Raw genomic sequence first — 13,936 nt, 5'->3', positions numbered from 1 at the left:
TTTTTTTTAAATGTATGTCTTAATATAAATTGACTGTTTGACCACTAGATAGGAGCCAAGAATCAGAGGGCTTTCTGATGATGTCTGCAGTGATAGGCAAAGTGTTTGATACGGACCATTAACTCGAATGCTTGCTTGACCGCTTACTAGGTCAACCATACAATGAATCAAACATAAGCAGAAGTTTTAAAAGACTTTCTAGACACAAGTTTTATAGTGTTCTTATAACTGGGGACAATGTAGTGTCCTTATTATAGTCAAAAGAGGACTGAAGGAGTTGTCCCACAGGAAAAAGAGAGAACCAACTAGAGCAGTGGTGGGATTCAATTTTTTTTACTACCAGTTCTGTGGGGTAGCTTCGGGGCGTGGTGTGGCTTTGTGGGTGTGGCAGGGGAAGTACACTGCAAAATCCCCATTCCCTCCCCACTCCTGGGGGAAGGTTACTGCAAAAAAACCCATTCCAGCTCTGTTCTCCTGTTCAGGGCAACAAAAGAAGATCAGCTGGGAGGCTGGGAGCCAGCAGGGGCGGGGCCAGCCTATTTGCTGGTTCTCCAAACTACTCAAAATTTCCACTACCGGTTCTTCAGAACCTGACAGAACTGGCTGAATACCACCTCTGAACTAGATGCACAGGATTACCAGCCTGGAATATACAATTTCAAACTACTTTTCCAAGATTCATCATGTATTGCACTGCATGTAGCATCTTAAGACAAGATATTAGAAAAAACACCACTTTCCAGAGCACACCGGCTTAAATCACCTTTCAGCTGCCTCACCTGTGAGAGTATCTTGATATCTGTTCACAAAACACATTACAGGTGGAGCAAAGATAGAATTGTTTTTAAATCTACATTTCCTATTTAACTATCTAAAATTCAAATTTGTACAGCAGCTTTCCTTAAAACTGATGCTATCCAGCAATGATGGGTTAAATTTTGGGCATTTCGACTAATCCAGCACTCTGAGAGGGAATTAGATTAGAAAAGGCTGCTATGAAATATCATTTCCTGTAACCATTTGCTGAGCAAACAGTTTGTGGTGGATTTTGGAAGGTGTGCCAAAAAGAGGACTGTGTTGTATTAATGTTGTGTCATCCAATTGTAATACTAATCTTAACAGCTATATAAATTAATTAACAAGCACTCCCATCAAGATTTAGCGCAACTGATGAAACGACAGTGAAATGATCTCTTTGGATATCATGCACATGTTTAGGCAAGTCACTCCCAGGTGCTCTGTGGGCAGCGCATTAATCTTGTTTAAACTTGCTACACTTGATCACCAAAACTATGCAGTTCCCATTTTAAAGTAAATGGTTACACCTAAAATTTGGTATAGCATCTATTTGGACCATTTTAATATTTCTAAATATCCTGATGCCACGAAACCTATACTAATAATCGTAGCTGTTTAAAATAATCACTATATGCCCTACAATTAATTATTAAACCAGCATAGTGAAAAATGTATGCATAATTCACAGCAAAAAAGAAATCAACCGATAATTGCTAAAGCAGAAGGGGCAGTATCATTGATTGGGGCTGTATACGTAAATTAGATATATTTAGTACACTCCTGATATGGATATTCTGACGTCAAGTTTTGCTAACATACTATGGGGAAGGCAGTTTGGAGATACAACTATATAGATAGAAATGTTTAAAATAAATAAAACTTTATGTACCCATTCTTGATCTATTAGGGTTTTTTTCTGTAGAAACTTCAAAGTTTTTGAATAGTGCTATTTTTTTTTTAAATTACCCTAATCTGACAATAACATTTACATTTTCTCCTCTGATGTTCTCCCTAATCTATTTCAAATTTTGCATTGGTGAAGTAACTGGTGTGTGGTGTGCATATTTATATACACAGAGGTCAAGTGTGAAATTCATTTTCGTACTGAAACACTGCACACTCTTGAAGAACCATGTTTAATCTATAAAAGCAGCTTTTAGCAGACTGCTGATTTAAGCATACTGAAGGAAATCTGGAAGATTGACATTCTTAAAGATGTAAAAATAGTGTTGCATTAGGCACTACTACCGTAATATGTGCTCAATGAGCAGAGGAATAACTGAACATTGGTTCAAATTCATGTTTCCCAAAGAGAATGAAGGGACATGTTTCTTGGTATGCTAATACATTGTTTCTCAATCCCAGCAACTTTCAGCTGGCTGGGGAATTGAGGTCCACACATCTTAAAAGCTGCCAGTGTTGAGAAACTTTGCTTTAGCACTTACCGAGAGGGGGAAACTTCCCAGAGCAGGAGGATATATAGAATTAAGAGTTGGTTAGCAGGAAAAATTACATGGGGGAAAAAAGCTTACAATCACATAAGTACAACATCTTACAAACATGGGAGAACTCCTATGTACTTAGTGCTATAACAAATTAACAAATTTAGACAAGGAGAATGAAGGGATATTTCTAGGTAAATGGGATACAACTAAATAGTTAATTCTCCACTTACCTAGAACCAATGGTGGGTTTCTATTTTTTTTACTATCGGTTTGCTCGTGTGCGCGCATGCGCAGAAGCATCCAGGTGGGTGGGTGGAGCCTCCCACCATCGCCACTACCAGTTCGCCCGATCCAGGCCGATCCAGGAGCAACCCACCTCTGCCTAGGACATAGTTGGAACTGATAGCTCTAAAAACAGAGATTGCCTCTACCGCAAGCCATAGATGTTTGAAACTGTAGAAGACTAATTTAAGTAAAGTTACAGACCGTGAAACTCCATTATATTCTCATAGTAAAAATGTTAGGACAAAAAGAGCAGAAACTTCTATAACAATAATTGTTTAAAATGTAACCTTTAAGCAATCTTTCTCTGAAAAACAGAGCTTAATCGATCCTTTTACAAGTCCACCACTCAAAGTATATGCTAGGATTCCTTTAGGAGGTTTGTATGTGTGGATGGAAAATAGGAATATGTAAATTGGATCTTAGATCTTTGTTATTTCAGGTCCCTTATAGTTAGCGTACTCCAATGCTTGCATAAAGCAATTCTGATTGTTCCCAACAGAATTTATTCACTTACAATCAGTAGTTTTTCCCAGCTTGATGCTCTAAATCAGTGTTTCTCAAACTTGGCGACTTTAAGTCCTGTGGACTTCAACTCCCAGAATTCCCCAGCCAGCTATGCTGGCTGGGGGATTCTGGGAGTTGAAGTCCACAGGACTTAAAGTCGCCAAGTTTGAGAAACACTGCTCTAAATGCTGGCTATGAATAATGAAAGTTGACAGATTAGGAAAGATTAATGTAAGAAAGTGCAACCTTGGTTCTAATTTTAGAGAGAAAACAATAAGAAAACATTCTTGGAATACTGCATGGTTTGCTAAATAAAATAGTTATTTCCTAATTATATTACTAGCTGCATCTATTTGCGAATTGCTTTACATCCACAGCTAAAGTTTTCCTACCAAGTTGAAAAAAAAGTGCTTCATTATATTTTGCAAGAACTACAGGGAAATAACACATTAACAACATCCCCCAAGGCTGTTACAAATTGCTAGACTTCAAAACAAATTGCCGGGTACAAATCAACTTAACGTACGGTTATTCCTCTCACTGTAAAAGCAAAAAATGTTGACTCAGTTTACACTACTACGTACTACCACTATCCAAAATGTGATTTGTTTAATGTTGACTTAGCACTCAACTACTCTGGTTTGTAGACCGTGGTTTATAGCCGAGTGTGTTGTGTGAACTGGGACAATTGTGGCTTATTCAACAAACATGACCAACAAACTATTATGATATATGACGGAGGACACTTCAGAAACTCAATGAATACTCAAACTTCACCAACAGGTCTCACATGTCAATGTCATTCTGTATTGTGAAAGAAAAAAATTTCAGAATGTTAAGACATCACCCACATAATTTGCATACACGAATATCACAAGATGTGTTTATAATCAGAAAAAAAGCACACCCATGCCAACATCTACACAGAGAATGACATATACATGTAATTAAAGCAGGCATTGCCTTAGTTCCTCCTTCTGGAATAACCTGTAGTGAGTCCAACTCCAATTTGAAATATATGCACCTAGGGAAAGTGCCTTGAATTATTGTAAGATTAAATTAGTCCCTATACAGTGGACATACACTCTTCAAAACTAAAGTCTTCTTTGAGTTAAGCTTAATTTCTGTTGACTTCATATTTAATCATGTTCCAGGTTTTAAACATGGGTTTCACAGAGTTTGGGATAGTAATTTAAGAGTAATTGTATATTTAAGCATCATTTGGTAGCCACAGGAGACCAGGAACAACAGGCCTGACAAGCTCAAAATTCCAAATTAGTACATGCGTAAATTGGCTGTACCCAATATAAGAATCAAGCATCATCATTATCATTAGTTCTTTACTAAGGTATGGTACCACAGAACAAAACAACAACACAATAATTACAAATAAATGTAGTGCACAACCCAGTAAAGAATTGGATTGGGATAGGGCCATGGTACTTATATTCAAAATAATTTAAACAAGAGGTAACCTGGAATTGTCAGCTAAATAAGAGTAGGGAAGAACACACGGATTCTACACAAACACAGAAATAAAAGTTCTTTTAAAAGGGTTTAAAGACTGCAGAGACAAAGGGAGGAAGGGAATTGACTCAGGAGTCATTGGCCCACGTTCATCAAGACCCTCTACATGGGGCTTCCCTTGAGATGCACCCGAAGACTACAGCTGGTCCAGAATGCGGCCGCGCGGGCAATCACGGGGAGTACTAGGTACTCCCATATAACACCTCTCCTGCGCGAGCTGCACTGGCTGCCTGTGGTTTTTCGGGTGCGTTTCAAGGTGTTGATTACCATCTTTAAAGCGCTCCATGGAACAGGACCTAGTTACCTGCGGGATCGCATCCTACCTCATACATCCCTGCGACCAATTCGCTCTCACAGAGAGGGACTCCTCCGGGTGCTGTCCACTAAGCAATGCCAGCGGGCGGCGCCCGGGAGTAGGGCTTTCTCTGTGATGGGCCCAACCCTCTGGAATGACCTCCCCACCGATATTAGAATCACCACCGATCTCCGCTCCTTCCGCAAGAAACTCAAGACCCACCTGTTCCAATTAGCCGGCCTGGCCCAATTATAGTCTATTCTTTAATTCTCCTGGCAGTTTATTTTAAATTTTTGGGGTAGCTTTTAATGTCGTTTTAATTTCATTATTATTGTACAGTTTTTATGTAATTGGTTTTTATGTGCCTCCTCTATGTATATGTCCATGTATATGTATATGTATATGGTGTTTTAACTTTTGATTGTACACCGCCCCGAGTCCCTTCGGGGAGAGGGAGCGGTTTATAAATTTAATAAAATCAAAATTAAAATCAAATCAAAAGACCCAGAAGCTGGAGACCAAGACTCCTGGAGCAAGAAAACAAGAGTGGTGTGAAAATGAATAGATCTGTAGGAAGAAATAAGAGTAGACTGATATGGCAGGTGTGGAGGGGCGGGTGACCAATGCCCCAAACACACGCACCAGGATTTAAACAGGGCTGTGACCTGAATAGGAACCAGGAAAGAATCCTAGGCTGTACTGAGACATAAACCTAATGTGAAAATCCAGAACAGTCCACACAGCAGTAATAGTTTGTAATAGTCTCCTAGCAATTATTCTTTATGTCAACATGAGATAATCATGTACCAATTCATGCTATGGCCTTTTCCATCAGAAACTCTCAAATCTAATGAATGTTCATCAAATTAAATTGAGTAACCCTAGCTGTAAAATCAGTACATGGGTATAAAGTCAGTTGGTCATTAATCAAAGCCCCAAGGGTGCAGCTGAAGAAAACTAGAACAGTTTGGGAGCTTGGAAGACAAATATGAAGAAGACTCAGTAGAGGATAGGAAGGACAATCAGGCCAAAATACAAACTCAGCCTTGTTTCTATTCAGCTTAAGGTGGTGGAAGAACATCCAAAAGGAAATGCTACTGAGACATTGCTGGAACCTAACTATTCATTTTACATATGAAAATTAGGAGGGATGTGGTGGCTGAGTGGCTAAGACGCTGAGCTTGTTGATCAGAAAGGTTGGCAGTTTGGCAATTCGAATCCCTAGCACCGCATAATGGAGTGAGCTCCCGTTACTTGTCCCGGCTTCTACCAACCTAGCAGTTTGAAAGCATGCAAAAATGCAAGTAGAAAAAATAGGAAACCACCTTTGGTCGGAAGGTAACAGCGTTCCCTGCGCATTCAGCATTTAGTCATGCCAGCCACGTGACCATGGAGACATCTTTGGACAGCGCTGGCTCTTCGGCTTTGAAACAGAGATGAGCACCGCCCCCCTAGAGTTGGGAACAACTAGCATATGTGTGCGAGGGGAACCTTTACCTTTTTAACTATGCATTGTCATCAAAGGTCGCAAAAGATTCATCAGAACAACACACACCTCTCTCAAAGGACCATCACTTGACCCAAGTAATCTGGACAGTTTTTGTCCAGTCTCCAATCTTTCCTTTCTAGGGAAAGTGGTGGAGAGAGTGGTGGCATGACAGCTTCGGAGAATCTTGGATGAAGTAAATTACCGACACCACTTTCACTCAGGGTTCATGCTGGGGTTTGGGTCAATCACACCCATGGATGACTCTGGCGCAAGTCAGATAGAGATCATCCATCCATCCTGGCTCTTCTTGACCTCTCAGCAGCATTTAATACCATCAATCATGGTCTCCTTCTGGGCCAGCTACAGGAATTGGAGCTGGACGGCAATGCATTGTGCTGGTTTTCCTCCTTTCTCCAGGCCAGTTCCAGTCAGTGTTAATAGAGGGAGAGAGATCCAATTCATGGCTCCTACTTTGTGGATCAGTCTGGGGTGAGATCAGAGGTGGGTTGCTCCTGGTTCCACCCAGATTGGACGAACCGGTAGTGACGGTAGCAGGAGGCTCCGCCCACCCGCCCGGATGCTTCTGCGCATGCGCAGAAGTGTCACACAGGCGTGCGCATACAAGCGAACCGATAGTAAAAAAAATGGCAACCCACCACTAGGTGAGATATCATCAATTTGCAGATGACACCAAGATATACAATATATGTCTACCCCAATGCCTCTTGAATGATGCCATAGACATCCTATCCCAGTTTCCTGGCTTTATGGCTAACTGGCCAAGTATCTCGGTTGCTATGAGATATTTATTTTGAATATTTTTAATTAATTTCTATTGTTTTTATTATTTAAAAGTGTTTTTATTGTTTTAATTGTATATTTTTGAATTGTAAGCCACCCAGACTCATTGATTGAGAGGGGCTGATATAGAAATTGAATAAATAAATAAAAATGGTATTGGGACATTAGCTCAGGACAAAAAGTACTAAGACTGATCCTGAGAGACAACTACTACAAGCGGACACCGCGGGACTTTTCGTCTGTAGTAAAGAAACGCAGTTCTCCACTCTTCCATTTCCTAAACCAACGATCTTGAAAAACATACCTATACTAAACATTTTTCTTAGTTTATTTAAAAGGCTGTATACATGAAGAGAATAACATTTCCTACAGTTGTACTAAATAAATACAAATGAAAATAAACTTTAAAAGCAGGGGAAAATATGAAACTGGCTCTTTAAAGAATCTGATTAATCCAAGTTCTTAACAGCAATAATTAAGTCTCATGTAAAGCAGGTGTTTAATAGTTATTTCATGATATGTTGTCAAGAAACACATTTAATAAGTACTGTAAAGATGAGAATCTTAGCTTATGGGGAGGAATATTAAAGAACAGGTTTGGTGGAATATCCTTATCTCATCTTCAGCATCTCCCTAATGCTGCAGTTAAAACATTTCAGTATTAACTTAAGTCATGCGTATCTTTCAGTGAAGAACAATAATTCAGTTTCTGCATACAGTAATTAATTGCACAAAATGTTTATTACATTAGAAAACTATATTTGTTCAATATGTTTATTGAACAATTAAACCAGGGGCGTCCAACCTTGACAACTTTAAGAGGTGTGGACCTCTACTCCAGATTTTCCCAGGCAGCAAGGCTGGTTGGGGAATTCTGGGAGGTGAAGTCCAGAGGGCTTAAATTTGCCAAAGTTGGACACTCCTGTGGTTAAACATTATTTGAATTAAATGGGTCTTGAATGCATTAAATATTTCAACATACACTTTAAATATTTGTATTCATAATAGGAGTAAAATAGGGGGAAGTTGCATCTATTTTAATGATGTCAGGTAGATTTATAAAAATTGCTCCAGTAAGATTATTTAAAACAGCCATAACACTGACATAAGATTACTGTTCAGTTCTTCGGTGTTATTAACTGATGGGTTTTAGAATGCAGCAATTTGATGTTTCTTCAAAATCTAATCAAAATTACAATGGGCAGTGAGGAAACACTAAGTAGCTAAATACATACAGGTAATCCTTGACGTTAAAACCATTCATTTAGTGAGCATTCAAAATTACAATGACACTGAAAAAATGACTTATGTATGTTTTTCACATTTGCGATCATTGCAGCATCCCCATGGTCATATGATCAAAATTCCAGACATTTGATAACTGATTCTTATTTATGAAAAGTGCAGTATCCCGGGGTCATACGATCACCTTTTGCAACCTTCTGACAAACAAAGTCAATGGGGAAGTCAGATTCACTTAACCATGTTGCTAAGTTAACAACCACAGCGATTCATTTCACAACAGGGGCAAGAAAAAATCATAAAAACAGGGCAGAACTCATTTAACAACTGTCTTGCTTAGTAACAGAAATGTTGGGCTCAATTGTGGTCATACATTGAGGACTAGCTGTATTCATATCTATGGTAAAAGTCTAAAATGAGTTAAGAGTATATTTGCCATTGACTTCCAGCACCTCACCCCTCTACTAAAAAATTGTGTGCGTTTTAAAATTATTGTAGGAGACCTTATCCAGAACATCATTATAGACAGAACTCGACTTAGCATCACAATTCAGGCCAAATTTTCTGTTGCTATTTGTTAAGTGAATTTTGTCCCGTTTTACGACTTTTCTTATCACAGTTGTTAAGTGAATCACTGAGGTTGTTACATAATTGTTAAATTAATATGGCTTCCTTATTGGCTTTGCTTGTCAGAAGGTTGCAAAGGATGATCTGATGCCCCTTGGACACTGCAACCGTCATAGTATGAGTCAGTTGTCAAGCATCTGAATTTTGATCACATGACCAATGGTCCTAAATGTGAAAAACGGTCATGATTCACTTTTCTCAGAGTTGTCATAACTTTGAATGGTCACTAAACAAACTGTTGTTAGTCAAGGACTACTTGTAATTAGAACTGTCTCGTGAAAAAATTCAAGGTATTAGAATCAATTTGTCTTATGATTTTAAGTAATTATATTTTTGTATACACAATTATGTCATTTACTAAATACTGTACATACTTTCACTGGGTAAAGTTTACAATTTATCATGTACCTTCAGCAAGTAAGCCCTTGAAAAACCTCAGTATTGGCTCAATAAATGCAACCTGTTTTTACATCTCAGTTCTAAGCTATATAAACCATGGTTTACAAATTACAATGACTCAATTTAGGCAATATTCTAACCCATAATCTGTTTCTTGTTGCTTAGCATGTTGTATGAGCCAAATCAACAGAAAGCATCAATGACAGGGGACAAAGGTTTCATATCAGTATATAGCCAGCATATATTCTAGATATCAGATATAATTATATGACAGCAGTACTATATCAGTAAACATTCATCAACAAAAGATGTAATTGCATCATCCTAAAAAATTATTCCATGGAACAAGACCAATGCAGATGAAGCGGAAGGAGAATCACAGTGCTACCTATTCTGAAGTCTTCCCATTTCCAGACAATAAAGTCCCACCCATATCTTTGTAGTAGAAATTAAATCCATAGTATTACACAGCAATGTGTACTAGTTAGAACAACAGAGCCACTCTACTTCTTTTACATAGGATACTACTACTGAGCGTATCACTAGAAGCAAAATACTGGTCATTTCCAAATAAAACTCTCAAACACCGTTTCAGAGGAAGCCAATTTAGGACTCGTGACTAGGAAAGGAAAGTCGCTGGTTTTGACAAATCCCAAAACACCTAGAGTACATCATGGTTTACAAAGCCAACTTCACCTCCATGCCTTTTCCCCCATCTTGCATTGCACAATTATTCCACCAAAGGAAACAGCCAGAGTCTTGTTATGGATAAGCCTCAGAAGTATCAAGAAATAAACACCGGGGAAGGAAAAACGAGTGTCTCCATGGCACACTTACACACTCCCCGGGGATGGGGGGAGGATGGGGGGCAGGTGTTGGAGAACTGAACAAGCTGATCCTGACTGGAGGAGAACTTCAGTGGAGAAAGGAGGGCTCCACCAGTCTTTGGCGTGCCCGTTTGACAGGTTGTCAGAACAGAGAGAAACGGGCAGCCCACAAATGGGCCTCCCAGCTTGGGCTTCTGAGAAGCCGCACTTCCCACCCTGATTCCAGAGGAAAGTTAAGGGAGGCTGCTTAGCCTGGTGATGGGGCTGCTTGGCCGAAGAGTCTTGGGAGGCCAGGTGAGCGGCCAAGGAAGCAGCCAGGTGAGCTAAGAAGGCGCCTTTCCTAAGAGGAACGAGGGGGACGTAGGGTGAAGTTGGTCCTCTCCTTCGCCGGAGGAAAGGAGTCCTACCAAGCCGCGGGCTGGGAAATGTATTTCTTTTATTTATGTCGTTTGTCGCTCATGTACAAAGCTAACAGGAATAAGAATAAACATGAATAAGGACACAGGAAATGGGTACAAATAAATGGGGACAGTAGGACAGGGACGGTGCACTTATGCACGCCCCTATGCACGCCACACACCCACACACACCTACGCACAACCCACGCTGCTGGAAAGGTAGGAGACTCCCGGCGGAGGGGAAGCTGCAACCCTCTCGCCCCCTTAATCCCGCCCGGCAGAGGCGACGGGCTCCCGGGTGCGAGCTGTCATCGCTCCGGCGTTGCAAAACAAGGGAGAGCGACGGTTTTTCGGCCTCCGCGACGGATGCGGCACCTGCTTTCGGGCTCCCCGCCGCCCGCCCCCGCTCCTCCGCCGGGCGCTCACCTCAAGGTGGGTCCCACACAGGCCGTCTCCGTGCTCTCAATTTCCTGCAGGATCCGCTCATGCTCCGGCAGGCTCTCCGCCATCTTGCATGGGAGGGGAGGGGAGGGAGACGGAGAGACAAGCCAAGGGGGGCGGGGAAAGGGGCGGGGCCACGCCGTTGCAGAGTCGGAGGGAGCGAATCGGCGAGGAGGGCGGGCGCCCGCGACCTTCAGAGCGGCTGAAGCGGCCTGCAGAATGTGTCAAACTACAACTCCCATGCTCCTTGTAGTCCGGAACACTTGGGAGGGCTGTGTGTTTCAGTCAGGGTTCTAAAAGCACCTGGCATGCCTAAAAGTATGCAGAATGGTCTATGCGTTTCCCCCCCCCCCCGCCCCGCTTGGAATGAAAAGGGAGTAGTGTATAAGGCGCTGTTTCTCAACCTTGGCAGCTTTGAGATGTCTAGACTCCAATTCCTAGAATTCCCCAGCCAGTTAAAATGTCACACATCTTAAAGCTGCCAAGGTTGACGAGCCATTGGTGTAAAAGTAGGGATCTTCAAACTTGGCAACTTTAAGACTTGTGGACTTCAACTCCCAGAATTCTCCAGCCAGCTGGCTGGAGAATTCTAAGAGTTGGAATTCACAAGTCTTAAAGTTGCCACGTTTGGAAACCCCTGCTGTAAATCAACCCCTTCTGTTTCCTTCTGATGTAAGAGTGGCTTCTGGAAAAAAAAAATCAAAGGCCATCTCAAGATTTCACAACTACTAAAGGAATCTGCAGCTGACCCAATGTTGCTGAAGCTCCAGAGATATGGAGCATAATGCAACATCTGGATAGCCAAACATTTTCTACCTTCTGGTTAAATTTTACTAGAAGATGTTGCATCGGTCTCACCTGCTGAACATACCTGAGTTCCTGCAAATGGGATGAAATAATTAAAATAATGGAAACGCTCCCCCCCCCCAAATTAGATTCTTTTAATTTTGAGACAACCACATCTTCTTTTGAAGGAGAAATGTATTCTTTTTAAAAAAGGGAATATAATTAATTTTTGTCTAAGAATCTGTATACTTTGAATATGACCAGGGATAGTATAGGTGCTTACCAGGATGTAGGGAAGAAGTTGGTAGAGCCCTAGGTGGATTTTTTTTAATTATATAATATAAAGGTCTGGGGGATAAATTAAACTGTGTCAATAAAGATATTTTTTAAAAAACGGCAGCACTACAGTTGCATCATCATTGATACAATCTTGATTTATTTGTTACCTCACCCTATGGACAGAAGGCAGAATCAGGCAGAAGGCTGAACAGAGTGCTTCATTTTCTCCTTGATGACCATCAGTGTATTTGGATTCACACAATCCCTTATTGAATACAGGCACCTCTTCAATTAAAAATGGGAAGTTACCCAGAGCATGTAACTCAACAGTAAAGCCAAAAAAATTTGCTCCGTGTCCGTGCTCTGCATGTGTGAGCATTTGCATCTAAAACTGTTCATTAGCAAAAAAGCCTTTTTCTTCAACTTTTTTTTTAAAATTTCCAAAACTAGCCTATGACTCTGAAACCCAAAGTACACCCCCATCCAAGTGCTAAGCTGGTCTAACTCTATTTAGCTATCCTGCTCTTGACACCAGGTGGATCGTGGAATAAATACACTTTTCTTTTTGTGAAGGGGAAGGCTATTTCTCAGGGTGCTCATTTCATTACCTCGTATCCCCCATTTTCCATAATCCCGAGCTTTCCATGATCATAGCGTATCTTCCTTGAAATAATGATTGTCTTGTTTTATTGAATTTTATTCACTGTACTTCTACTCTATTTTTCTAATTGTTTTTTTTAGACTGGCTCATTTATTACTAATAGTCTCAATGTGATTATCTGCTTGTACCTTCAAGTTGGCCCAAACTGTATAAAAGCAATCCCCAATCTTTTTGGTTCGTGGGCTGTCAATGGTATGTGTGTGTGTGTGGATGGTTATGCACTCACAATCTAATCCAGAGCATATGCAAATAAAGCTTCATGCACTTGCCCGCTGCTTGCACAGCCCAGTGGGCCATGGACCAGAAACCAGCCCATGGGTCAGGGATTAGGGGGACCTCTGCAATAGAATATGTGGCAACCATTTTTGACTAAAGGGACCTAAAATCTGCCAAATTAAAGAATGCATTAAAAATCCAGGATCCATTATTCTCCTGTGAAAGTGAAATTTTCGTGAATTTTGTATCAGTTTTATTCACAAAATTGTGGCAGTCACGGGGTCCCTACAGTCACATGATAATTAATTCAGACACTCTCCGCTACCCTCCCATAAGCAAAATCAATAGCCTATTCTGCCTCTCTGTTTAGATAAGTAAATAGAGTCTTATTGAAGTTTGCTTGCCACTACAATTATTTTTCTATTTCTAATATATACTTTTTAAAGGTGATAATTGTACTTTAAAAAAATGTAATGTTCATTCTGATTACATGAGGCTACACTACTTTTCTCTCAAAAGATGACCCAACAGATCACAGGGTTGTCTAGTATTAACTAAAAAGAGACCGGGGGAGGGGGGACAACTCTGCTGTGATAGTCGCAACCAGAAATATAAGGTATGAGGACAGAAAGAAGTGGTGATCAATGATGGTGGCATTTTTCTACAGTTCCACTTGAGCCAGTCTTCCTATAAAGGAGTTTTTGTTTGAATGACTTCCTGTTCCTTTGGCCAATGGAAAGGGATAGGGATGAACCAGGAGGAGCTGGCATATCTACCTGGCAGGTAAGCTGCAGCTGGTCCTCCTATATAAGGGCCACGCAGGTCTCCTTCCTGTAATGATGTCATTCCTAAGACCTTTGTTTTCTGCCAATGGATGAAACAGAATGTGTTTCCTTTCAACTTTCCAGGCTCAAGG

At 40.7% G+C, this 13,936-nt stretch overlaps 1 protein-coding gene across 4 annotated transcripts in view; it reads right to left on the bottom strand.

The window, feature by feature from the left end:
• EXOC6 (exocyst complex component 6) overlaps positions 1–13,936 on the bottom strand; it is a 105,148-nt gene that overhangs the window by 89,889 nt on the left and 1,323 nt on the right. For 2 of the 4 annotated variants that reach the window (XM_081953922.1, XM_081953923.1), the window contains exon 1: positions 11,064–11,194. The exons of the other annotated variants lie outside the window; for them this stretch is intronic. In XM_081953922.1, coding sequence (XP_081810048.1) covers positions 11,064–11,146 — 83 coding nt within the window. In that variant the 5' untranslated portion in view covers positions 11,147–11,194. Of the gene's footprint in view, positions 1–11,063; positions 11,195–13,936 lie in introns of those variants that run through there. 4 annotated transcript variants of the gene reach the window in all.

This window comes from Natrix helvetica (assembly GCF_964273705.1).
Source record: "Natrix helvetica genome assembly, chromosome: 5".
Classification (NCBI taxonomy): Eukaryota; Metazoa; Chordata; class Lepidosauria; order Squamata; family Natricidae; genus Natrix; species Natrix helvetica.
The sequence above is the reverse complement of the archived record's forward strand: the minus strand, read 5'-3'. Positions and strand labels throughout refer to the sequence as shown.